The sequence below is a fragment of the Plasmodium berghei genome, assembly GCF_900002375.2.
Source record: "Plasmodium berghei ANKA genome assembly, chromosome: 10".
NCBI lineage: Eukaryota > Apicomplexa > Aconoidasida > Haemosporida > Plasmodiidae > Plasmodium > Plasmodium berghei.
The window spans coordinates 708,438-734,034 of record NC_036168.2 but is presented as its reverse complement, the minus strand read 5'-3'; the positions used below and the strand labels follow the sequence as shown (position 1 = coordinate 734,034).

The following is a 25,597-nucleotide window of genomic DNA, read 5'->3' as shown; positions in this document are numbered from 1 at the left end:
AATTATATATTATTAATTAATTATTAGTTTTATTTAATATCATTTAATTAATACATTTTATTAAATTAATACATTTATTAAATTATATATTATTAATTAATTATTAGTTTTATTTAATATCATTTAATTAATACATTTTATTAAATTATATATTTATATTTAATATTATTTAATTAATAAATATTTTATTTATTTTTAATTGTTTTTTAATATTATTTAATTAATACATTTATTAAATTATATATTATTAATTAATTATTAGTTTTATTTAATTTATTTATATTTAATATTATTTAATAAATGTTTTATTTATTTATTTATTTTTAATTGTTTTATTAATATTATTTAATTAATATTTATTTTATTTATTTTTAATTGTTTTATTAATATATTTTATAATTTTTACATGTTATTATATATTAACTTATAATTAATATAGCAATATATATATTTATAAAAACATATTTTATACACATTCTTTATTTAACATATTTCTTTGTTTTATATAATTTTGTTGAATAATTGTTTACAATAAATATTATTTCAATGTGTAATTTTTCGCCTTGCATCTTCATTTTTTTTGTTAAGTTATATAATTCCAAATATATAGAAACTATAATATGGTAAATAATTTGGGTAAAATATAAATAAAATTTAATGATTACTATAAAAACAACGAATATTACTATTTATTTTAAACTTTCTTTATGTAAAAGAAACTTATTGGTAATCTTTGAGGTACATGGAATCATAACATGTCAACAATATTATTTCTATTGTCTAATTTATAAAATTATATACCTTTCATGTAAAACATTAAACTTTTTATTACAATAACTATATACAATATATAAATTCAGGTTATGATATAAAGAAATATATCTTTTATCAAAATTAACATACTGAAAATTTTCATGTAAATAGCCTCCTTCACTTATAAATAATTATATATATTATCCTCTATTTCATTATCTTTTAATATTAATAAAATATCATAGGTTATGCTTATCATATTTTACCTTTTTAACTATAACAATGAATAATGTAATAATTTTAATATTATACGAGTTTGTACATATGATAAAAAAGTTTCAATTTAGCGCATCCTTGGAAATTCCATAGCACCTTGTATATATATTTTATCATCTTTATGAAATGGTAAATATGTTTGCTGTAACATACAATTTTTTACTTTTTTTGTGTATTTAATCAAAACACATAATATTATGATCCTTTTATTAAAACATGTTTGTTTAAAATTACAAATAAATTATCATGAAATAAATGAACTTTATATATTAAATTTAGTTGACAATATAAATTGTTGACATAACTACATATAGACAAAATTACAGCAAACTATAGTTTTAAATGTTAATATCATGTTAAACAAATACAAATATATTTAAAATTTCCTCTTATAGATACATAATACTATTTAATTATACATAGCAATAATACACTCCCGCTTTTATCATCGAATAAAATTTTGGTGATAGAGTAATATCGGGATACCGAACATAGAATTTGTGTACTTTTTTAATTGTATAAAAATCATACAATAATAATCTCTTTTGCTCATGATAAAACAAATTAAGCATTGTAATACATATGCTTATAGAGTTTTGTGAATTCATCTATGTAATATATTAACTCATAATTTAATATTTTAAAAAATCCAGTATATTGATTCAGTGCTTATAAAAGATTCGTTCATTAATAGTTAAATGCAAACCTTTTAATAAATGTATACGTTATATAAAATGTTAAGATTTTAAATGTATCTATGTCATTTGAGTTATATATTTTCAATATCTTTTATTTCCTTATTCTAAAAAATGACATTTTTAGATATAAAATAAACTTTCGTTTTCTGCTGCTGAAAAGTAGAATCAATATTAATTGAAAATACTGATTTTTACTATGATTAATATTTTGCATGAATATATGTTATATATTATATAATTTGTTTGTCATCTACTATAAACATAGAATTTGTAATGTGTATTAATTTATTTTAAATTACAATATATAGAATTTTAAAGACATTTCATGTGATACTGATTAACGTTACCATTTATTATACGGCATAATTTGTTTCATATCAATGATATGAAAGAAATATTTAATATCTACGTTTTATCACATTTTTTAGCATCAAGCTGATGATTTATGAAATATGAAGAAATACATTAAAAAAAATGTTATTAAATTTTATAGAATTCTTTGGTTCCTTATAATGTTGTAGTTTTTAAAAATTTCACATTTTATAGAAACTATTTTACTATATATGTTTTATTTTTTTCACTTTAAATATATTTTCAAAATAATAATATACATCAGTGGTGTTACTATTTCAACGATAATGAAGAGGGAAAGACTTTAAAGATAGATAATGTGTTAAATTATTAATAAATATGGGCTACGTTTTAATAAAATTTAAGGTAAAATAATTTTGATTTTAAGAAATTATAATTTTGCTGTATGGAGATTAAATTTTAAAAAAAAGTATATATACATATATATAAAGTATATTTTATTATTACCTTTCATCTATAAAATTAAATGTAGATTATATTTCACATAAAAATATTTTTTATATAAACATATTTAAAAAGTCTTTCGTTAATATTATTTGTTTATAAAATTTTTTAAATATATATAAACATAACAATGTGAAGAGATGTTATAAACAAAACACATAAAATTAAACAAATAATTTGTTTTTTTAGACAAATATACTAAAAAAATTATAAAAACAGAGTATTTATGGATTTATTCATGTATATATTGCATGCTGGGATATATTGTTTAAAAAAAATTAAAAAGAACTTTAAATATCCACAAAGGAGTAAAATTGCAAATATTGGGCTTTATAACTGAACTTAGTAATTTAATGATTTATTTCTGAAAAGGTACGATAAGCCTTTATATAAATTGTAGGAATATTGATATTTGTTATCCAAGATATCTTCTTTATAAAATTTAAATATATCTACAATGGAATTCATTTCTGCAAAATGTGTGAAATCGAGAAAAATATATATGGTTATATGTGTAGGTGCATATTTATGTGTTATATAGCTACGTAATTTCTATAGGTAAAAAACATTTCTTCGTTTTGAAATATAAAATTTAGGTTTACCATATAATAGGTGGTGTAACGGATCATATAACTCATTTATTTTGATAAAGTTTAAAAAATCAAATAAAACATAAGATAAGGAAACTATAATTGATGATAACTTCCTAATAACTGAAACTATAACATTTTTGCAGATGATTATTATTGCAATTGACCACAATGAAACTCCTTTTAAATATATACAAGTCAACACAATAGTATCCTTTAATTTATTTATTCTATGTTTGTCCATAATATTTTTTAATTCTAACTTTTCTTCTATAGAATAAACAGTTTGACTATGATTTAAAATATTTATATATCTTTTCAATTGGCAAATTAGATCTTCAATGCATAATATGCATGAGTCGATATAAGTATTCCAAAACTTATTATCTTCAAATAAAATAGTATTTATTGGGTTGCATATATGGCTTAATATATTTATCTCATCTTTATACTTCAAACTTGCATTGATCAATATTAATTTTTTAAACAATAACAATTTTAATTTCGTTTTTTTATCCATATTCGTTATTTCAATGTTATGACCTTTTATTCTATAACTTACATCTTTCAAGTAATTATATATACAAGTAACGACAAAAAATTCATCATGATAAGAGCATTGGTTATGCATTGGAAATTTATTTAATGATGTAAGTACTTTATAATCATATTTGTTAAATAAGAAGTTGAAAATTATAAAATGGTATTCTAATATAGCTGATATCCATATTGCCGAAAGTATAGATAAACAATATGAAAAACTACTAAGAACATAAATGTTTGATAAATTGTATATGGTTGGTAAATTTAGTATGACATCAAACGGATGGGTTAGTATACTTAAAATTATATTAAAACTGATACTATTTATTATTGTTAATAAAATGTCGATAATAAAACTCAATACATATGAGAAGGTAAGTGGTATTATATTTAGAATTACCCCCTGAAAAAAATAATTACATATACAACATTATACTAAATGTATTTGATATGCTATTAATTTGTGTGCCAAATAAAATTTTAATTTTAGTATATTTAAAAAACTAAGATATGGATATGTGCAAATAGTAATAATAAATAATTAATGCAAATATAGGAGTAACAATATTTATATCAAACCTTTTGAATTAGATCAATTATATTTTTTGTCTCTGAATTAATACAATGTTGAAAATCATGTATACCCATTTTTTTTGTGTTAAACCTCTTCTGCAATATATACCTTAAATATAAAAACCACAAAATATATGCATGTATTAGTTGTGCTTATTTTATTTTTATAATATACATAACTTTCATAAATTTGTACACTTTATTATAATTTATATTCTTAATATACATTTGATATATTCATGAGCATGAAAAAATATGAAAGAAAAAATATATGTTATGTCCTTACGATATCGATGCTACATATAAAACGTCATATATGTTGTTCCCATAGTCCTTTGAAAAAACAGTTTTCGTATAAAATATACTATAAAAGGTTAATATTACACATATTATGTTTAGGAAATTCCATTCTTTGTACATGTAATCTAAAGAAGAAAAAATATATAACATATTTATATGATTATAGATATGGAGAATTAAGACAAAAAACTATATAAGGTCATAGTTTTAAATAAAATAAACGTTTTATAAGTTATATATACTATTTAAGCTGTGCTCCTTGAAAAAGATCAATAATGATAGTGTTATGCATGATGGTACAGAGCTAACAAATGTCCCCCTTAATAAATGTGCTACAATATTTAGCTGGTCTTAAAAAATGAGAAAAAAATATTAAAATGTGTTCACTTTAAATTACAAAAACTAAGTAATAAAATGCATGCACACATATTTATTTTATTTTTTCTGTTGTACATACTATTACTGTCTCTATCTATAGCGTAATTATGGCATAGTGATATAATTAGATTTAAAATGCTTATTAATATTAAATGCTTAGTTAATACTTTTATTATTGATTTTACAATAAATTTTAGTTTTAAATTTATTCTAGCATTGTAGTCACTATTTAATCCCATGAAAATCATTATGTAGAAAAAAAAACTTCAAAATTTGTGATATTTAAAACAATGGGTAATTATAAACGAGGAAAAAGAAGACTAAAAAATGCTTTAATTATTATTTGTTTGCATATTTCATCTATTATTCGGTATATTTTCCTGAACATATATTTCGTTAAGATAGTAAATCACAAATTAATTTTCCGTTTTGTGTTTTTTTTAGTTTTCCTCTTTCTGTTCTTAATAATTATTATATAAAAATGCTTCCCATAATTTAATTTTATATATAATAAAAGCATATATTTTCGTGAACGTACATATAATATTATATTAATATTTTGCAAATGATGTTTATAATTGTGAAATAAATCTCTTAATAAATGCTATAATTATACAATACTTATATAATAAAAATGAACGGATATAAAAATCCCAAAGCTAAAAAATCAACAAAAATTTGCATATTTTTTGAAATATGTGATAATATATACCTTTAATATGGGTCAATGAATTACGTTTTTCATAAAATTTAGATATAAATTATAATATATATATAATAAATATATTTTTAAAAATTATACTGGAAAAAATTTTATATTTTACAATTGGCCTATTATATTTTTTCATGTGCAAAAATCCCATATACGGTCTAATAATTATCACGTATAATTTTTTTTGTAAAGTTCATATCCCAATTTGATTTTCATATATATTACTTTTGTTCTTGAGACAATTGTTTTTTTTGGAAGAATTGTAAAAAAAACAAACATTATATTACAAAGATATTGTATGTAATAATATATTTTGCTTTAACTATGTTATTTGAATATGTATTTTGCTATTAATATTGATTTTTATTCTTTGGGAGAGTCAATAATAAATATATACCATGGGTATGCATAAAAATCGATCAATTTAATATGTTTAAAAGTTTAAAAAATAAAAATGAAAAAATACAATTTTGTATATTTCATTTAATAAAAATTTTCAAGTTATTATATATATTTTTTATGATTTTTTCCTGTAACACATTTTGAATATTTATTGAACAAATAAAAGAGAAAAATTATGCTATGCTTATTATATACACATGATAAATGTATAGCGTATGCAACTTATTACATAAAAAATTTTACACAGGACTGAAAAAAAATTGAAATTTTTAATTTAAATAAACCTCTCCTATTAATAAGAATATTACAATATATTTTTTTAAATATCCAAAAATAATATTTTGTATTTCAATAACATATTTGTTTTCAAATTTTTAACAATCGATTGCAAAAAACGAAAAATGGCTAATTTTACGCTTATGAAATATCTTTATTAAATTACACATTAAACACTTTCGTTTAAAGAAGTATAATATTAAGAATAAAAAACTAAAAGATAAAAGAGTATTTTTTTAAATGAATAAATCTTTAACCTGAAAAATTAATAGAATTTCAAAATAAGTTAAATATTTCAATATATTTTTTAACACATTTATAATATATTACTTGTTTATTTTATTTTACACCATTTGGGATAATTAAATTTTAATATAAAAAGGGAAAATTAAGAAAAATAGGAATTTAAAAAGCTTTGAATTTTATAATTTTGCCATATAACATAATAAGTGTATGCTAGACTGCCAATTTTTGTTGTGCCTATAAATAAAATATTAAGAATAGGTTCATATTTTGTGCCATAAATTTAAGAAATAAAATAAAAGGCTTGTTTTATACATTGACTTAATAAGTTCATAAAATACACACATACGTGTAATATATATACATTACAGTGACAAAAATAAGCACACCTTTATCTATTCAAAACTATTTTCGTGAGTAGTATTGTATATTACTAAAAAAAAGACAATGGAAAATAACGAAACAGTTGAGATAAACAATGATGAAATATTATGCTTATTTATAGATACGAAGAAGTATCAGAAAACGATAGGTGTTTGTTTTTATAATTATTTAAAATGTGAATTTTTAATGACTGAATTTATTGACAATGGATATTTTACTGCCTTAGAATCGTTGTTTATACAGAAAAGACCATGTAAGTGTTTTTTTAATAGTACCACTGATTTAGTTGATGAAGAGAAAGTTTTAAATTTATTTAAGATGTGTAATATAGAACCTATTTTAACAGATAAAAAAAAATATGATATAACAAATTTAAAAGAAGAATTAAAATTAATAATACCACAAAACGACGACATTCGAAATTACGATAAACATTTAGAATTAGAGAATGCAAGTAAATGTTTAATGGTGTTAATAAATTATTTAAAATTTAAAGAAAATGAAGATATAAATTATCAATGCAGTATTAATATATATAATATGAATTTATATATGAGATTAGATAAGGCTGCTATTACTGCATTAAATATCCTTCCAAATAAAAAAAATACGCATAGTTATAATAATAATACAAGCTTATTAAAATTTTTAGATAAATGCAACACTTCTATTGGATCTAAAAAATTAGTTTCTTGGTTAACCCAGCCATTAACAAATGCTTTAGAAATTAATCAAAGATTAAATATTGTTGAAACATTTATAAACGAAGATGATATACGTAATAGCGTTTTTTGTAACTATTTAAAAAGGATACCTGAATTAGATAAATTAAATCATTACCTAAAAGAAATAAATAAGAATAATGATATCAGAGTAAATTCTAAATATAATGAAGAAATGATATTAAAAGACATTGTAAAATTATATTACGCAATTTTAGATTTTAAACAAATATATTTTTTATTAGTATCTATTAATGGAAAACATAAAGAAACATTAAATGAAATTCTTATTAAACCATTACATGATATATTAAATAAATTTTCAAAATTCTTAGATATGATTGAAATGACTATTGATTTAAAAGAAATTGAAGAAAATAAAGTTTATTTAATTTCAAAACATTTCGATTCAGAACTAGAACAAATATATAATGAAAAAAGTGCATTAATGAAAAAAATTAAAAATCATAAAGAAGATGTCGAAAAAGATTTATTTTCTGATAAACATGATAGACGTAATAAAAAAGCAATGAGAGAAGATATTAAATTAATAGAATGTAATACTAATGGATTCTTATTTCGAGTATGTAAAAAAGATTGTCCTTTAGTTCAACAACAAAAAAAAAAATATTTACCAATACGTATGAATAAAAACGAATTTTTATTTACAACAAATACTTTAAAAAATTTATGTAGAGAATATGAACATTGTTTAAGTATTTATAATACACTGCAATCAGAAATTGTAAAAAAAACAATATGCGCTGTATCTACATATACCCCTGTAATTGAAAAATTTATGGATGTAGTATCTACGTTAGATGTGTTAGTATCATTTTCTGTTGTTTGTTATAATTCACCTTTTACATATGTTAGACCAGCATTAGTTAAAAATGGAGAAAATGTTATTATGAAAAAATCGAGGCATCCGTTATTAGAATTACAACATAATATAAGTAATTTTATACCCAATGATATACATATGAATAAAAACAAAAGTAGATTAATAATAGTTACAGGACCAAATATGGGAGGAAAAAGTACATATATCAGACAAATAGCTATAATATGTATATTAGCACAAATAGGAATGTTTGTTCCATGTGATTTTTGTGAAATACCAATTTTTACTCAAATTATGTGTCGAGTAGGTGCATCTGATTTTCAATTAAAAGGAATTTCAACTTTCTTATCAGAAATGATAGAAGCATCAGCAATTATAAAAAATGCTGATAATAATTCACTAATTATCGTTGACGAATTAGGTAGAGGAACATCTACATATGAAGGGTTAGGAATAAGTTGGTCTATTGGAAAATATATTTTAGATAACATAAAATGTTTTTGTTTATTCGCTACTCATTTTCATGAAATGTCAAACATAGCTTATCAATGCGAAGGTGTGATTAACAGACATATTGAAACAATAATTGATCAAAAAAACAAAAAAATATGCTTTCTATACGAAATTAAAGATGGTGCATCCAATAAAAGTTATGGTGTAAATGTAGCTGAAATAGCTAAACTTCCTAAAGATGTTATACAAAAGGCATATGAAAAAGTAGAAGAATTAGAATCCGCTGAAAATAAATACTATTTAAAAGAAAAATTAAATATTGACACTTCCTCTAGCACCAATGAAAAATATAAAAATAATATTTCCAATTACGTGAAAATTAAAGATGAAATTAATTATATTTTTTCTTCAACGGATGAAAGTGAGTTCATCAAACGATTTATATCCAAAAAGGCGTATCTCAAGGAGCTCACCATTTAATATATACCTTGTGAATCTTAGTTTATATATGCATAGCATAGTATTTATCGGATTCATATATTATATAAAATTTTCATATGTTGTTTTATATATATAGTAGCATTTTCTATGATCATATTTTCCAAATATATGTTTAATGTTTATACGTTTTAAAGTTTTTTTTATAACATTATAAATAGTGTACATAAAATGTATACAGATCCACAAATATGTTTACATGTGTATATTTTTACAATTTCATGATTTCAGTTCGTTCGAACACTTTTCACGCCAACATTTTTTTCATAAAGACAAATTTAAAAAAAGAAAATATACAAATATATAAAATAAAAATAAACATCGTTTAAATGAATAAATCGGAATAGATTCTTTAATTGAAATATTAAGATTATTTGAAGGGAAAAATAAACAATTCAGTAATATCGAAAAATGCTCGATAAAACTAGGGAACTGATATATTTAAAACATTCATTTTCTTTGGATATGTGAAAAAAATTATATATATAAACAAAGAGAGAAAGCTGGATAATGCAATGAAAAAAAATATATCGTGGTTTGCCACCAAGTTGTAATTTTATTTTGTTAGCTATTTAATATTTTTTTTTATTACAATTATATACAATATTGAATTTTTATTAGCTAGCTATATATGTAAATATGTTTTATTGTAAACTTCCTGAAGCAGGAACATTTTTATGGAAGATAACTGTGCTTTGATTAATTTTATGTCTTAATTTGTTTTGTTTTTGTACCTATATATATTTTCCATGCCTTTTAGTTTGTATATTTTTTTTAATTTTATATCAGAATACCAAAAAAACATTATTATTTATTTATTTATTTATTTTCACATAGAATATATATAGTTATAATTTATGTTTTTTATACACGGAATTGCTAATTTAGAGAAATTAATGCTTCACGATACATTGTTAAATTTTTTTACAATTTCTCTACATTTTTTTATTATTTTTATTAAAAATTAAAAAAATTAAAAAAAAATTTATTTTTTGTTTACGTTGAGAACATTTAATGGGATACTAATGAAAACTAAGACACTGTATTTTAAAACTACATTTTAAAAATTGGTGTTGTATTTATTTTAAAGGCTATTTCTGATTTTCTATAAATATATGTAAAAATATTTAGTAAATCATTAATAAAATCCATTAAAAATTAAATAACAAAATAAACATAGTTTGAAATTGTAAATAATTTAATTAAACCTTCAATTTTGTGCCCTTGTTCAAACGCCAAAAAGGAAAACATTTAATACAAATAAATAACATATACATGTAGACATATATAAATATTCGAGAAGAATTGCATAAGCCATTTACATAAATAGTGTGCATAATTATTTTATATCTAGCTATTTTTTCATTATATTTTAATTCTTTTTAGCTAGCACAAGTATACTTTAAACTAAACCATTGCATTCGCATATTATATATATTGATCTATTATATAAAAATAATGTCAAAAGGTAAAAAATGGAATAAACCATTGCTAAACGAAAGCGATACTGATGAGGAAATTGTAAAATATGATGAAGAAAAAGAGGGGGAGCATAATATAAAGATGAAAAATTTATCACAACCGTCTACAATCTATGAATTGAATAACTCTCCAAAAAATAATGAAAAGAAAATGAAAATAGAAAATAAATATATGAATTGTCTAAAATCTCGACTTAAAAAAAAAGAAAACTGTGAAATTTCCATATATAATAGTATTTTAGATGATGAAAATTCAAAAGACAAAGAATCGTTTTTAAATGATAAGTTATATTTTTGCAGAAAAAACTGTAATATACAAATCTGTAATGAAAAAGAACCCAATATAAAAAGTGCACATTTTAAAGGTAGAATAAAATGTTTTAATAAATATTTAAAACATCATGTTCATAAAATAAGTAACGGAGAAAATGTTCATTATCTTCTACAATCCCATGAATTACTAAAAATTGTGCATCATATAAAAGGAGAAGATATTCCTATAAATTCAAGTGGATTAGCACAATATAGAGACATAAGACAATTGTTATCAAGTAATAATAACACAAGATTTGAAATATCACCTAAACGAAATTGTGTGTTAATAAATTTGCCATATAGAAAATGTATTATATTTAAAGATTTGTTATTATATATCCCCACATTTACAAATAACCCTATACCTGAAATAGTAAAAAAGGAAGAGAAATCATGTAAATGCTTTATTGAAAATAGTAAACTTATATCTACAATTAAAGATTCATTACCTTTTGAAATATTAATTTTAGAATCTATATTTGTTGATATATATGAAGAATTAAAAAATGAAATTGAACCTGTAATATGTGAAACAGAAAAATTATTCGATATAATAAGTAACAATCCAAGCATATTTAAATGTATAAACAAATTAACAGATATGAGAAGAAAATTAAAAATAATTGATGAAAAGGTACAAAGTGTTTATAAAGCTATGCATGTTGTTTTAAGTAATGATGATGATATAAGAAGATTAGAAGTTTCCTATTTTGAAGATAAACCAGAAATGTGGGAAAAATGTGAATTAACACCATATAATGAAGACACTGAAATGTTACTTGAATATTATTGTCATGAAATTGAAGAATTTTTAAAAATAATCCATCGAACAGATGAATCTTTAGATGATGTATTACAAATGGTTGAATTAAATTTAGATGATGCACGAAATAATGTTTTAAAATTAGAGTTGGGGCTAAAGATATATGGAATTATTATAGCCGTTGTTGGTACAATAGCAGGAATTTTTGGAATGAATTTAAAAAATGGATTTGAAGGTGAACAATACATTTTTTGGACACTAGCATTATTTTTAATGTTTATTACATCATGTTGTTTATTTTATGTTATTATATCTTTTAAAAAAGTTAACATTTAATTTTTAATTTCCCATTTTAAGGAAAAAATTATTATATATGTGAATATATTTTTATGCAATATCCTTTCGTATAATATGCATGAATATACTATTCCAATAATTCTCATTATTAACACCAAAACAAAAAAAATGGAAAATGTATCATTAAAAAAAATATTTAATATTCAAGGTACATAGAAAAATTACATTTGAGTAATATTTTTAATTTCCATTTCATTTAATTTATTTATTGTAGACAATTTTTATATGTATATTATTTTATAAGGCGCAAAAAAATACAATTCTCATTATGCACACAATACAAATGTATTATGTCCATGCGTGCATATTTTTCTCCATTGTTATCTTCTAACTATTCTTAAATGGAAAAATATATAATGAACCCCGATATCACTTAAATTTGTTCCTTAATTGCACTTAACTCTATTCATATATATTTATTTACGGGCATATTGAAATTTCCTGTTTTTCTCCTTTTTAACTTAAGGTTGAAACGCTTTTAATAATAGCTTAAAAAAATAATAAATTCCTGAATTTTATATGCATCAAAGTTCATTTTTAACAATTTTTGGTACATACATTTCCCATTTCACAAGCTTTTAGCCAATACAAAAAGTAAAACGACCCCAAAATACTTACAATAAATCCGAAAAATAAAACACAATCTACAGCATTTTCCTTTAATGCATTAATAGCAATATCTATATCCCACAAATGTGTACTTGGTTTTGATGAATATTCCCTATCCATTGCACTTTACTTCCAAGGTTTAATAACAATAAAAATGTAAAAAAAATATATTGCTATATATATGGTTATATTTGTGTATTGTTGTAGTGGAAATAGTGAGGAACATTTATTTTTTACATAATAGTAGATAGTATATTGAATACTCATGGAACTACTGAAAAAAAGGGGAAAAATTATTTAAGTTTAACATAAATTTAATGAGAAAGGGAAAAATTCAAGAAAATATTATATTTTTATTGGTTCAAAGGGAAACTGATAAATAACTAAACACATACACACATGTATAAGAAATCACATATTTAATTATACCGTTATATTTTATTTATTGAACGAATATCAAGTACTTAATTTCTTTTATCCATGTAATACAAAATATTATTTATTAAAAAATTATTGTATATGTTATAATTTTATTATTTTTTGGGGAGAATAAACAAATGTATAAAGTATTTTCTCCAATACACGTATATACACATTTGCCTTAATTATCGTAAGGATATATGAAACTTATTGAGCATTAGTCATAACTTTTTTAGTAAAGAATATTTGTTAATAATATTTATTATTTGTGCGTTTTTTTTGAAAAAATATACGTACGAAAACATTAAAATTTATTTTATTATTTTTAAATAGCTAATAATGGCTGACCATGCATATATTTATTGATCTTGAATGAAGACAATTAAGATGAAAAAATAATATGAAAAATAGTATGAAAAATAATATGAAAAATAGTATGAAAAAATAATATGAAAAATAGTATGAAAAATAATATGAAAAATAGTATGAAAAAATAATATGAAAAATAGTATGAAAAAATAATATGAAAAATAGTATGAAAAAATAAATATAATAATAAAAGGGTAAATATATACAAATAAATACACAAATAAAAAAATATTAAAAATGTGTATTTATTAAAAAAAAAATTAAGAAATAAATAGTTATATGAACAATAATATGCTACATGCATAACAAATAATTCATAATCGGTATATTCGGTGTTCATATATAATGCTGATAATTTACCTATATATTAATTAGTCAATAAATTATTTAAACATAGTAACCCTATGGCATTTTCTTTAACAGTTAACTGCATAACTCTACCTATGTTAACACAACTATCAATACATGTTTGAACCATTGATTCGAAAATATCAATTGGAACTTCAGCATCAAACTCTAATAAAATAATTTTGTGTGTATTTAATTCAATAACCATTGTCAGTTCAGGGGATCCTGAGTTAATTTCCAATTGGTTACCGTCTACTATTATTTTATTTTGCAAATATAAAACTGAGCATGCTGATATAAAATATTTAATTGCAATACCAGCATCGATTAATGCTAATATACATGTATTAATTGCGGCATGTTTTATACCCCCATCTCTTTCTATTATGTATAAAAAAATATTTATTTCAGAATTTTTATATAAATCTAATAATATAATATTTTCACAAATATTTCTTATATACGCGCTTATTTCATTTGTTATATTATCTTTTGTTTTTTTTTTTCTTTTATCATATACATTAAATGGTGATAAAAAAACATCACATTTTATTGAACATTTTTCATCTGTTTTTTTTAGTTCTGTTGGGCCTTGAATATATGACAATATCTTTGTATTCCCAATCTCATAAAATGCAAAACCGTCTGCATCATTAAATATATTCTGATTCCCCATATTTATTTTTATTAATCTATATTCGTTACATTTCCTCCCATCAAGTCGATAACCCTCCTCATTTATGTATTCTAGAGGTGCCATTGTTACTAGGGAATAAATGAAATACTACTATAAATGCAAACAACATACCATTTATTCATATTAAACAATAATATTTTCACCACTATGTATACCCTTATCAGCCCAAAGAAAGTGAATAATATTCATGTTATTGATAAAATTAATAAAAATGTTCCTATATTTATTAATTTTTTTTTAATGAAGAAGATTTTTATATTATAATATATTTAAACACAAAAGTGATGTAAAAATAGAAACTCAAATTGTAAAAATATTTTTTATATGATAATTTATTCCAAATTTATTATAATGATCTATATATCCTTTTACATTTTTTTTTTATCACGCCTTGCATTATATTTATAAATGATATAACCAATTAACATTATCTTTTAATTTCGGAAATTTAAAAAATTAAAAATAAATTGAAAAGGATAAGAAATATGAGTGAAATAATAAACAAAAAAATTTGATAAAACATCAGAATGTGGAAAAATGCATAATTTGAATATGTTCATTGAAGGAATCTAAAAATATATAATAAATTTATTCGTTTGTATTTATTATGTTTTGTATAAAATTTGATATTTAAATATAAGTAAAACTCAACACTTTAGGCTCATAACTTATTTATAAACAAATCGTTGAATAGGCATATATTTCTATTCTATAATAGTATATAAGTTTATGATACAAAGAAATTATATTAAGTTTTAAATTTGTGAAATTAATTTAGTTATATTGTATAATACTGTTTGCTTAGCATGATTTTATACAAAGATGGTGAAAATTGAAAAAATTGAATTTTATATAGTTTAATATATATTTTTTCGGGATATATGAATTGGAAAGAATTAATAATAAATTTTAATGATCTAAAACATTGTTTTTTTTTCTCATATATTTGACATATATATTGGCCTTAGCATAATAGTTAGAAATATTATAATTAAAAATTATAAATATGATCAAAATAAAATTTTAAAAACATAAATAAATACAATACAATCGTACATATATATATGCATGATGTGCTCAATAAATCGTGATAAACTTACAAATATGAGAGACAAAATAATATGCATAATATTAGAATGTTAGTCCAAAATTGTGTGTAATGGAGAAGTTATATATCGTTATAGAATTTCCGAAATATCGAATAGTTATATTTTATAGAAGAAAAGTATTATAAATAAAAAGTTAGATTATAAAAAAATATATGTAGGAATAGTATTAAAGAGCTTTAGAAACGTCTAATATATATTTACACATTATATACTTTGATATGTTAAAATGTGTACATAGCTTCATATTATTTTCTTTTTATATATTCGATTTTAAATGTCATAAATATAACTTTTTTTCTTAAAAATAATCCCACACTTATGCAAATTATATAAGTAAAAAAAATTGTATTTTACATATAAAAAACATAATGCACACATTCCATTATAATTATATATTATAGTTAAATTTAGGAAACTATTAAAAAAGTAAAAGTTTGAATTGAAAAAAAAAATAAAAAAAATACACACATTTTCCTCCCCTTACACAGTATCTTATTTAAAAAATATATTTTGTAGAAAAAAATTGTAATATTATATAATACATAATTTTTCCTTTCATTATCTATATTTAACATTATCTTTCCATAATCATAAATTTTTTTTATAAAAATTTAATAAGTTTAATACTATATTGTATTGTTATGTATATTTAAATACTTTCAAAGAAACTTAAAAAATACACACATTTTTTTCTTTATATTTCAAGGAAGGTAATATATTTGAATAAATATTTTATATGTATATAAATTCATACATAAGCCCATAAGTAACAAGCCTTTATACATCCATACTTGCATACACACATTATAACTTTTATGTATACATAAGATATATTTGTAGTTTAAAACGAAAGAAAAAAAAAAGTTGACGTGAAAAGTGTCAGTATCTTATACGTACAAAATTTAATGGTTAATTAATTATAATAAACTTAAGGTAAGAAAAAAAACAGAAAAATATTACAACATATAATATTAAAAAATATTCATATACATATAATATATTTGTGCTTATGCCCCAATGAAAATTGTATATTGCAATTTCAAATATGAATAAAAGAATACACATTCGTTACGATCTTATAAGTTAAAAAAAAAAACTCATGTTGATGCGTTATAATTAATATATACATATTTCGCATGCTTTATACAAAACTATAAATTTTTAAGAATAAAAAGGTATGTTACTTTTTTTTCTTTTAAAATGTAATATTTTCATGCTTTTTGTATGGATAAAAATTAAAAATATATGAAAACCAAGCTTATAATTGCATTATTATTATTTTTTCATTTTTAAAATGAGATTAAAAAAATGACAAAAGAAAATGCTATATAAATGTATGCACATATATAGAGCATTTAAATATGTACAAATCCGCACATATATTTTAAATATGCATATGCATTTAAATAAAAGTATTATATAGTAATTATCACTAACCCAAAATATTTAATACATATCTCTTATTTTTTAAAAGAACATTTTATATTTTAATGAAAATATTCTTTAATAAATATTTTTAAATAACATTTTTGTTATTATTCTTATATAAATCCCTGCGAATACTTTTGCAATTATTATTATGATTATATTTATGATTAACGTTATCATGACTTTCAATATTCATGAATTCATTTAAAAAAAAATATATATATATATTATTCTTAATGTTTTAATATTATTTAAGCTTATTTATTGGCGTTTTGTTATCAACATATTAATATATTTAACTTATTTATTATCAAATACATGTTCTTAATTTATTACATATATTACACAATTAAGTTAAAAAAGATACTCAAACAAATTTCAATAATACTATATCTCTTTATTATGAGCATATAAGTGTTTATACTTTCTTACATGTGAATTATGTGTATAGAATTTTAAGGTGTTTTTAATTTTTATATATACATATATAATATCGAAGTAATAAATAGTATATACATATTCATGTGCATACATATATATCTAACATAAACTGAGAGTGATATACCATATAATGGGAATGTATATATATATTTAAATCGAGCTATATACACATATATATATATATATATAAATACTAAGTATATTTATAAAAATTTAACACATTTTTTTTTTAAGTCGTTAAAATATTGTTAAAAATGGAAAAGGCAATTAACGAAAGGATCGAAAAATGGAAAAAAGAAAATACTACTGATAACAAGGAAGTAAAAAATGAAAATGCATATGAAAGTATAACTGAATTAATTTTAGATGGAAAGAAATTTAATACTATAAAAAGCGAAGATATTGAATTATTAAAAAACTTCAAAAATTTAGAAAGATTATGTTTAAATCAAACAGGTATACAAAACTTAGGAAGTATACCAACTATGGAATCTCTAACTGTTTTAGAATTAACAGACAATCATTTAAGCACAGTTGATATATTAAAACATATTACAACATCATTTCCAAATCTTAAAACATTAGAAATAGGAGGGAATCATTTTAAAAATATAAAAGATTTTGAAACATTAAAAGATTTAAAACAATTAACTCGTTTAGGAGTACAATTTAATCCATTTTCAGACGATTCTAATTATCGAAAGGAATTATTTGAAGTTTTACCAAATGTTAAGATAATAGATTGTTATAATAAAGATGGTGTTGAAGTTTTAAGCTCTGATGAAGAAGATGAGGAAGAAGAATATGAAGAAGAAGATAACACATTAAAAAATTTTTATGAAGCTGATTTTAAAGAAGAAGATGATGAAGATGAAGAATTTGTTCCAAATGATAATGAAGATGAAGAAGATGATGAATTAGATGATGATTTAGAAGAAGAAGAAATTGATGAACTAAATAAAGAAGAAGATTTTGATGGGGAAACTAAAGATAGTGAAAATGACCCAAAAGAGGAAAAAAACAATAAAAGAAAACAAGATTCCTTAGAAAATAATGACAATGAAATTGATACTAAGAAAACAAAAGTCGAATGAATTTATTAGCACATAAATATACATATGTTTACGTACACATATAATGCATGCGTGACAACAAATATAATATTATTTTATTTCAAAAAAAAAAAAATATACAGAGTATTTTATTCATTTTCAAAAGGTTAAATATTCGAATATTATTTAACATTAAATTATATATGTCCTTTTTATGTCTTTTTTTTTCAGCACAATCATAATTACACAATATTTTATCTCAATTTTTTAGCAGAAAAAGAAATCTACGTTGAAATTTATATTTTAATGTCGATATTAATATGTTTCGCTTCATTTTATTTTAATTCGTTTTTCTTACGTATTGTTTCCTGATCATTATTTCAATTAATTATTTATTATCATTGCGCAATTTTTAAAATTAACTAGCTTTTAAAATGTTGCAAAATGAATATGTACGTGTGAATGTGTATATTTATATGTGTGCATGTAGTTACTATTCCATAAAATAAAAACAAAACAACAAAAAAAAAATAACTATGAATAATGCCATTTTTCAAAAAAAAAAAAGTGAAAGCCATCATATCTGTATACTAAAATTAGGGAATACACAAATAAAATGTAGTTATATATTTTTTCTACATATGCATATAATTTTATTTCGAGTTTTCATTAAAAAAACACTAAATTGTAATATATGACAACAAAATACTTTTACTTTAAAAAATGTACTAATATATATGGTATAAACAATTTTGATATTTTTTTAATACTAAAAGAATAAATAAAAAATAACATTAGTGTCCCAATCATATCCTATATTTATTATGACAACTTCTTTTTCCATTTTTAACTTATAATATCTTTATATGTAGCTAATAAATACATATTGCATTTTTAAGTTAACAAATAATTGACAATTAAAAACCATATAATATATTTCTGATTATATAGCAACATATATCTATGAGTCTTATGCATATATTTATATTTAAAATTCTTAACCCTATAAAAGGATTATGAATTAGCGTCATTTTTCATGATTATAATAAAATGATAAAAACCACACATGTGTCAGTTTGATGTTTCCTTTAAGTTATAACAATTAAAGATTGTATTTTTTTTTTTGAAAAATATTAGGATGGTAATTGTTTTCTTTTTTTTATTGAACGATTAGGATATGAAGAAAGTTATTGAAATTTTATTGTGCTTCTGAGGTTTACGCACATTGATATGTGTGTTACGTTTGCTAATATATAATAATCTATTATATATCCATACAATTAATTATTTTTTATGTTATAACATGATAGAAATCTTAAGAATAAAATAATATTACATAAAGCCCATTGTGCATTATAGGGATATGGTAATGTGTATTTGTTTGTAAATATGAAAAGGGCTATTGAACTAGTATTAATTAGCTATTTATTAGTAAAAATAAAAAATATATGTTATAATAAAATAACTATTACTAATTGATATTGCCATTATACATATTTAATGATCAAAAAAAATATGTGATATGCTTACATATATGGAACATTCGTCTCAATAATTAAAATCGATCGCAATGAAGTTTATTCGTTATTTACAATTGTACATATAAAATTACTTGAATAAAAATTTTATTTCTCTTTTCAATAATATAATTTTATTTTCTTTAAAAAAATTTTATATAAACAAACTTCACATAATGTATTATAATTGGAAAAGGAGTTACAAATAATAAATACAAATTTTAATAACATAAGGATTTTGATATTTAAGAACTAAAAGGGAAAATGGAAAATTTTAAATATTCTCATAATGTTAGTATAGATCTATTGGAGCCATTAATAACAACCAGTGTAGTATTTATTTGTTTATATATGATAATAAGTACAAGCAATCCAATATATTATATTATAAATAATTTTCTTCATAAAACCAGAATTTTTTTATATGAAATAAAAGATATATTTACACACATAAATTATTATGCCTTAACATTTTCATCTTTTTTTATTGTTTCATACTATGTTTTACACACATTAAATTATAATACTATCAAACCCTTATTCTCTGTTAATTATAGCTATTATGAAAACATATTAAATTTTGACTTAAATGATATTAATTTGATACATATTTTTAAAAATAGCATTAGCGATAATTTTTTAGTTAATTTTTTATATTTCTGCAAATTTTTTTTTCATATTTTTTTTATAAATGATCCGCACTTTTCGAAAACATTGTTTACCTTTTTTTTTATTTACATTGTTTTATGTCTATATGCGAAACGTGTTAGCTCGGTAAGTTTAAAATATGAAAATCGTGTGATAAAAAAAAAACGAAGGAATAATAAGTTGTATGTATACACCCACGAATGCATGAAATTCATTTCCATTTAAAATGTAATTTATTTTTATCATATACCATTTTATGTTTCCGCTTTTTAGACAATATTCATTATTAGTATATTATTGAAAGTAATACTATCAGGATTTGTTTTAGTTTATTTTTTCGAAAAAGTTTTAAAAGTTAAATATGATCACTGTGGTGAAGATTTATTCTCTTTTTTATTTCTACCCTTTTTCTATATAACTAATCCATATTTAAGTGCATATCAATACAACGACATAAGTTTGCATCCATATCATGGAACTGGATTAAGGTTTTATATTCATATTTTATATTTTTTTAAATATATAATATATAATGAAAATTATTACGAAGTAAAAGTACTAATTACAATAGTAATATATTTAATTATATTTGCAAAACAAGTAATAGATAAGTTCAAGGTAATACTTTCAAAAAAAATGAGTATACATATGTTTTATTTCTACATAAAATGAATAGCAATAATATACCATTGATAATTTTTTTTTTAGCTCAAAATTTTTATGAAAGCGATGTGGCTAATATCGTATTATTTCATTACTAATTATTCCCCATTTTCTTTTTCACAAAATTTTAAAATAACACAAATATTTGACGAAAATATCATCGATCTGTTACGGTTATACAAATATGAGTTTATTTTTTATTTATGAACTAGCTATTAAAGAAAATTTTTATTTTTAAATTAACACATTTTCACCTTAAAATTTTTTTTAAATATAGAGATGAATTTAAGAAAAATCCTTCCCTACATGAGTTTAATACCCTTTCAGGTACTATTATATAATTATAAAAAATATGTCGAAAATAAAGGAATACAACAATATTCAATATTTTGAGTATTTTTTTCCACGTCTTTTTTATTATTATTTATTTTTATTTTTTTAAAGGAATACCATTTAATTACTTAATAAGTAAAATTTCATTTTTTTGGATACCATATATGCTATTAAATAGGAATATCAGTAAAGCCCCTCATTAAAACTTTTTTAATTTTTTCAACATAATGAAATTTGCTCACCACTTATATTTATTTTAATTTTGTGTGTATTTATAGGGGGATTAAAATACATAATAATGCTACTAATAGTTATCAACTTTATATCTGCTTGTACATATATGGTAATGATTTATTTTGGCCACATACATGTGTTCATATAATATAGTTATTTCATTTAAATAAATAATTACATATGTTTTTTTAGTCAACAAATTTTTTACCAGGATTCCCACTAAATATTCTACTTTTATATTTTTTAAATAAATTATAAAAATGGAAATTTATTTTATAAGGGAAAAAGAATATTCAAATAATGCTTTCACAAAAAATTTTAATATCCAATATCCAAGAATATGCAAATGTGGCACAATAGACACATAAAGATATATTATCCATAAAAACAAACACAAAAATATAAATATAATTATATATATGCGAAATATACCAAAACATAAATAGAAAGGTGTAAAAAATCAATAATAAAAAAATATAAATAGTACATAAAATTATATAAGTAAATTTTTTTTTTTTTTTTTTAATTCATATCTACTTCCTTAATAAATTTATTATATTCCATGTCTATATTAATGTTTTTATCACTATTTTTATCATCATTTTTACCATAATTTTTATTTTTGTTGTCAACTACATTAATTTTTGTTTCACATAAATCATTTAATTTATTTTTTACTCTTAAATTGATAGGAACAAAGTATTGTATATTATTTTCTTTTTCTTTAGTCGGTGCATTAAAATTATGTACATCACTATTTTTATTTTCATTTTCATTTTCATTTTCATTTGATTCATGAATATTCATATTTATATTATTTGAAGAATTTTTATAAAAAATGTTACTATTTCCTGTTTTATTTTTTTTTGGTGATGAATATGCAATATTTTTTGCATCACCATAATTATTATTATGTCTTTTTCCTTTATTTGGAAAATTTTTGGAGTTCATATTATTTTTAAAACCCGAATTTATATTATTATTGTTATTTATAAAACTGTTTTGAATATTATTATATCCCGGTGGTGATGGAATATTATTGTTCACATTATTATAATTAAAAGAATAATTATAGTAATAGTTATTTGGATTATTTTGTATAGGGTTTATATTATTGCTTTTGTTAATTTTGTTAAATGCATTATTCATATACATATTAAAATTTTTATAATAATTCATGTAATAGTTTGGATAGTTCGCATCATTCAAGTTAGGTACTTCGTATGTACCATTATTATTTTTTTCACTATTTTTCTGATTTATATTATTGGCTACCTCCCCTTCTGTAACACTATAATTATCACATTCCTTAGCATTGTTTGATTCAATATTTTCAGTAAAGATTAATTGCTTATCATTATTGTTGGCTATATTCAAAATGTCATTTTCTTTATCATTTTTTTCAATTACTAAATTACTTGTAAAATTTGTTTTTTCTTTATTATTATATGTATTAACAAAGTCATTACTTTTTATATCACTATTTTTTATAGAATTGGATATGGGTTCTTTTGTATATTGTGTGTTCATATAATTATTGTTATAAATTAAGTTATTATAATGTTGTGCATATGAATTGTAATAATAATTCACTAAATATGCTTGATATACATTTGCATTACTGTTATTATTATGAAGTAGTTGGTTATGCATATAACCTTTAGAAATATTGTTATTTTTGTCAGGTACTTCAAATTGATAATAATAATAATTGTTTGTATTAGAAATAGAGTTAGAATTCAAACATCCATTTTCATATAACCGTGTATATTCTTCTATACATTCATTTGGTAACCCGTTAGGTAAAGATGGTAATTCATCCAAAAAATTATTTTCGTCTTTATCACTCTCACTTTTTATTGTTTCATTATGTGAATAATATGATGATTCAAATGAATTTGTATCATTTTCATTATTGATATTTGAATCGGTATCTGATATCGTTTTAGATAATTCCTCTTCACATTTATTTTCATTATCATTTATATTATATACTACTCCATTATTATTATATACATAACTTTTATTTTTTACTTTTTCTTTTATTAAATTCCATAATCCTTCATATTGTTTTTTTTTTTTTTTTTCAAATGGTAATAATTTTCCTTGGCTTTCTTTTTTTTTAAGAATATCTAATTTTTCTTTAACTACGTAAGGGTTTTTTTTACTTATAATTTTTTCTAATTGTTCATTTCTTTCTTTTTTTTTTTTTTTTCTTTCTTTCTTCTTTTGCTGTTTTCGATATGTATCAGTTGGAATCTTATTTTTTTTCCAATCTTCCTTCGATATTTGACTGAACTTCATTATGGTTTTTTATAATTCTCCTAATATGTATGTACATGTTTTATTTTAGAGTGGTAACTCTATTTGAGTACAAAAAAAAACATATTAATGATGTTTCCCCAAATAATAAGTATAACGGTTTTAGCCGTTTCAAAAAAAAATATAATGACTTTATCTGTTTCCAAAATAGCGAAAAAATAGGAATGTTTTATTTATTCATATATTTTTGGAGGTGAAATAAAACTAATAAAATATATAGAACTATAGTTGTCTATCTATATATTATATTCATTTAAAAGAAGGTAATAAATTAAAAAAATAAAAAATCAACGTTAAATTGGCACAAAAAACAAAAAAAATAGTCTTATGAAAAAAGAAAATTTAATTCCTTCCAATTTTTAAGTTATATTTTCAATGTTTTTAATATTGATTATTATTTTTTTCTTAGTAGTACATGCATATTACACCTTTTAATTTTTAAAGTTTATATACTCTTCAATTTGTTTAAATTCAAAAAAAAATTAAAATAGCCCATTCGCTTTTAATTGATATTTTTGCATATTGTTTAATTATATACTTTATAAATTACATAAAATATATTTATATTTAAAAATATATGTGAATTTTTATTTTATTATTTTATCAGTTCAAAAGTATTAATAATTTATATCATATAAAAAAAACCATAACATATGCTAATTTTATTTTTTGAAATAGTATATGTGCAATGATGAATTGGTAATAAAATAGAAAAAAATTATAAAATATGCATTTGCCAATAATATATAATAATTTTAATAAGTATAACTTTTGTTTTTATTAATTACAATTTATTACAAAAAAAATAATATTAAGAAAGTATTTTATTTTTAACGTTAAATTTGATTGTATTACATTACTATGTATTTAATTATTAATCGTTATTTTTAGTAATAAATAATATAAAAAACAGTCGTATTTTTAATGTTTTTCACAAATGTTGTGATAATATGTTACTAATATATATGTATATTCATTTTTAAGAGTATATATATATATATAATTATAAATACACAACTATAATATATTA

At 20.5% G+C, this 25,597-nt stretch overlaps 8 protein-coding genes across 8 annotated transcripts; 4 read left to right on the top strand and 4 right to left on the bottom strand.

Annotated features, from left to right (window-relative positions):
• Positions 1-2,885: 2,885 nt before the first annotated feature.
• On the bottom strand, positions 2,886-5,175 carry PBANKA_1017200 (conserved Plasmodium protein, unknown function; the record flags this gene model as incomplete). Its single annotated transcript, XM_034565256.1, has 6 exons — positions 2,886-3,013; positions 3,146-4,079; positions 4,256-4,358; positions 4,536-4,674; positions 4,792-4,899; positions 5,007-5,175. 6 exons carry the CDS (start codon positions 5,173-5,175, stop codon positions 2,886-2,888), a joined length of 1,581 nt encoding a protein of 526 aa, XP_034421971.1.
• Positions 5,176-7,007: 1,832 nt separating this feature from the next.
• Positions 7,008-9,443, top strand: PBANKA_1017100 (DNA mismatch repair protein MSH2, putative; the record flags this gene model as incomplete). Its single annotated transcript, XM_034565255.1, has 1 exon — positions 7,008-9,443. The coding sequence occupies one exon, from the start codon at positions 7,008-7,010 to the stop codon at positions 9,441-9,443; it is 2,436 nt and encodes an 811-aa protein (XP_034421970.1).
• A 1,476-nt stretch (positions 9,444-10,919) lies between these two features.
• On the top strand, positions 10,920-12,356 carry PBANKA_1017000 (CorA-like Mg2+ transporter protein, putative; the record flags this gene model as incomplete). Its single annotated transcript, XM_034565254.1, has 1 exon — positions 10,920-12,356. The coding sequence occupies one exon, from the start codon at positions 10,920-10,922 to the stop codon at positions 12,354-12,356; it is 1,437 nt and encodes a 478-aa protein (XP_034421969.1).
• Positions 12,357-12,914: 558 nt separating this feature from the next.
• PBANKA_1016900 (conserved Plasmodium protein, unknown function) lies at positions 12,915-13,106 on the bottom strand (the record flags this gene model as incomplete). Its single annotated transcript, XM_034565253.1, has 1 exon — positions 12,915-13,106. One exon carries the CDS (start codon positions 13,104-13,106, stop codon positions 12,915-12,917), a length of 192 nt encoding a protein of 63 aa, XP_034421968.1.
• Positions 13,107-14,142: 1,036 nt separating this feature from the next.
• On the bottom strand, positions 14,143-14,883 carry PBANKA_1016800 (exosome complex component RRP41, putative; the record flags this gene model as incomplete). Its single annotated transcript, XM_034565251.1, has 1 exon — positions 14,143-14,883. The coding sequence occupies one exon, from the start codon at positions 14,881-14,883 to the stop codon at positions 14,143-14,145; it is 741 nt and encodes a 246-aa protein (XP_034421967.1).
• A 3,169-nt stretch (positions 14,884-18,052) lies between these two features.
• PBANKA_1016700 (leucine-rich repeat protein) lies at positions 18,053-18,892 on the top strand (the record flags this gene model as incomplete). Its single annotated transcript, XM_034565250.1, has 1 exon — positions 18,053-18,892. One exon carries the CDS (start codon positions 18,053-18,055, stop codon positions 18,890-18,892), a length of 840 nt encoding a protein of 279 aa, XP_034421966.1.
• A 1,739-nt stretch (positions 18,893-20,631) lies between these two features.
• Positions 20,632-22,503, top strand: PBANKA_1016600 (conserved Plasmodium protein, unknown function; the record flags this gene model as incomplete). The annotated part of the gene is made up of 7 exons (XM_034565249.1): positions 20,632-21,141; positions 21,289-21,633; positions 21,724-21,851; positions 21,956-22,005; positions 22,123-22,197; positions 22,290-22,354; positions 22,438-22,503. The coding sequence occupies 7 exons, from the start codon at positions 20,632-20,634 to the stop codon at positions 22,501-22,503; spliced, it is 1,239 nt and encodes a 412-aa protein (XP_034421965.1).
• A 264-nt stretch (positions 22,504-22,767) lies between these two features.
• On the bottom strand, positions 22,768-24,549 carry PBANKA_1016500 (WW domain-binding protein 11, putative; the record flags this gene model as incomplete). The annotated part of the gene is made up of 1 exon (XM_034565248.1): positions 22,768-24,549. One exon carries the CDS (start codon positions 24,547-24,549, stop codon positions 22,768-22,770), a length of 1,782 nt encoding a protein of 593 aa, XP_034421964.1.
• Positions 24,550-25,597: the final 1,048 nt, after the last annotated feature.